The sequence below is a fragment of the Gekko japonicus genome, unplaced genomic scaffold (assembly GCF_001447785.1).
Source record: "Gekko japonicus isolate JY-2015 unplaced genomic scaffold, Gekko_japonicus_V1.1 scaffold1945, whole genome shotgun sequence".
In the NCBI taxonomy this organism is placed as follows: domain Eukaryota; kingdom Metazoa; phylum Chordata; class Lepidosauria; order Squamata; family Gekkonidae; genus Gekko; species Gekko japonicus.
This window is the reverse complement of record NW_015171562.1, coordinates 337,906-340,307: the sequence shown is the minus strand read 5'-3', so window position 1 is coordinate 340,307 and position 2,402 is coordinate 337,906. Positions and strand designations below refer to the sequence as shown.

Below are 2,402 nucleotides of genomic sequence, written 5' to 3'. Positions count from 1 at the left end.
TCTGAGAAGGCAGCCAAACCCCGCCTGTGCCAGGGGTGTCGTCCACTGACAAGGGGCAGGCCTCTCAACCCACCAGCCAGAAGGCGCCTCTTTGGCACATCCCAAAGGGATGGTGGTTTTGCTCCCCATTTCTATTCAAAGCAGAGAATTGCCCCCCAAACCCCGGTCACTTGCCTGCAGCCGGAAAACACACAGTGAAGCCGATGAGTCTGCACTTACCAGCCACTGAACATCATCCCTGGACAACAGGTGCAGCGCTTTATAGATGCCAGCAAAGAAGAAAGGGAAGAGCGAGCCCCGCAGCCCTTCCGTCCACTCCCAGGTCAAGTAGCCATAATTAGCAGCATTAAGGAAGAACCTTGGGACACCACAGAAGCATCTGGAGGAGTGAGCGGTGACTCACGACTAACACGGCTACCTGCCTTCATCTACAGAAGCAGCGCATGGCTTTGTGGACCATGGCTGGCCTCTTGGGACACGGCCCTGAATTCCATTCACAAAATACTTTGGGCAGACCCCCCCCCCATACACCACATTCCAGGAAGCCACAACCCACACCCCACTTCTGGGGCTAGGCAAGCCCTGCCGTCTTAGCTGTCTGTGGCAACCTTGGCCTAGCTCTGCGTTGAAGAAAGGGCTCCGTATTTAGGCACCATGCTGGGGCACCTAAAAAGAAATCGCGGGGGGGGGGGGGAGCAGAGAAGGCATCGTCTAGATTGGGGCAAAGCCCCCGTGCATGCCAAGAGTGTGCAGTGAGGTAAGTCCAGTTCTGCTTCTGAGTGAGCATGCACGGGGCTGGTCTTTGTCCTCTCCAGGAAATGCCCACCAGCTCTTTACCTGCTCACAAACCAGCAAAGGATATTTGAAGACCAGTCGATGGGCGACTTCGAGGGCCTGCCAGTACTCATCCGGGACAAAACTGGTCTGGACTAGAAAGCAGTTGAGCAGCCTCAGGACGACGGTGCACAAGCCCAGGCCAAGCGTCTCCCCCAGCACGGCTGCAAAAAGGCCCAGGAGCTCAGCCTCACGTCTGCAGCCGGTCTCAGGGCCGCTCACGGGCCAGGCCTCCACGCATAGCCCCGGAGGACCCCAGCACCCTCACTCAGGTGATGCAAGTGATCCTGCAGCCGGCCCCGGGGGAGGCGGCTGCCGAAAGGGCAGCAGAGGAGGAGGAGGGCCGCCTGGAGCTTCCTGGGGGAGAGGGAGGGCAGGGCTGGAAGCAGGCCCAGAGCCAGGATTTTGGTGCTTGTGGGGCAGATTTGTGTTTCTGGTGGGGGCTGGAGTTCCCAGTTCAGGAAGAAAAGCCACTGAGCCAATAGAAAGCTGTGACCGGGACAGATCTCTAAATGGCAAGCTGGCAACCACTTTAGGTGACAGTTCTCAGCTGCTGCAAGTTCATCACTTCAGCCAGCCTAAGCAACAGTTCTGAGAACAAGCCGGCCGGTGGGGGTGATGACTTCTGCAGTCAAGAAAGCCAACACTTGGGCAGGAAAAACTGTCTTCAAGGAGACCGGTGTCTTGACACAGAGACAGAAGGGATCATAGAGGTCACCTACTCCAACCCCCTTGCTCAGTCCGGGAATTAAGTCAGCTACGGCACCCCACTCTGCTTAAAGGAGCGCACGCCTTTAAAAAAAAAAGTGTATAAATGATTGGAAAAAAGCATGTACAGGAGAAAGTCCTATGGGGCTGTGCCTTTAAGAAAGGGGGGAGAGCCCCCCAAGAGTCCCACCAGAGCTACGGGTCTGGCTGAAAGTGGGGGGTGGGGGGCGCGCGCCCGGGCCTTCAAGGGCTGCCCCCGCCCCCCACCCGACAGTCACTCACCGGGGCCCCGCCCCAAGGCGCCCCCGGGGGCGGGCTGATACAGCTCCGACTTCCGCTTCCGCAGGCGCATGGGGGGGCCCGCACTCCCCCCGCCGCCTCCTGGCCCGGTCTCCATGGCAACGCCGCCCGCCGGGGCTTCCTCCGCTCCGCGAGGCCCTCGCTTCCGGGATGGGCGGGGCGCGGGGTCGCCTTCCGGTTTGGGGGGGCCCGGCTGCGCGCGCGCTCTCCCAAGGGCCCCCCCCGCCCCCGCCCACCTCTGCCGTGCCGTAGGATCGCCGGCCCACACTGCGGGGCTGTCGTGAGGCGACGGAGCCACGCCTGCGGCCCGAAACGCCTCTTGACCCCGCCGGGCACCCGTCTCCAAGAGCACAGGAAGTCCCGCCTCCGGACGACGGAAGTGCCCGCGCTAGGAGTGCGGAGGCCGCGTGGCGGCGGCGGCGGAGACGGCCTGAGGAGGAGGAGGAGGAGGGAGGAGGAGGAGGAGGGCCGGGCGTGTCCGGGCGGCCTCCCCAGCGGCGATGCGGCCGAGCGTTGCCCAGGCGCTGGTGGCGGCGGCACTGGGCGTGGACAGCGGGGTC

At 62.4% G+C, this 2,402-nt stretch overlaps 1 protein-coding gene across 1 annotated transcript in view; it reads right to left on the bottom strand.

The window, feature by feature from the left end:
- The window catches only part of PIGB (phosphatidylinositol glycan anchor biosynthesis class B), a 6,375-nt gene extending 4,185 nt beyond the window's left edge, over positions 1–2,190 (bottom strand). Inside the window, exons 1-3 of the mRNA XM_015419744.1 lie at positions 1,825–2,190; positions 866–998; positions 220–340 (exon numbers count right to left, since the gene is read on the bottom strand). Of these exons, the coding sequence (XP_015275230.1) occupies positions 220–340; positions 866–998; positions 1,825–1,939 (369 nt within the window). The 5' untranslated portion in view covers positions 1,940–2,190. The remainder of the gene's footprint in view (positions 1–219; positions 341–865; positions 999–1,824) is intronic.
- Between the last annotated feature and the right edge of the window lie 212 nt (positions 2,191–2,402).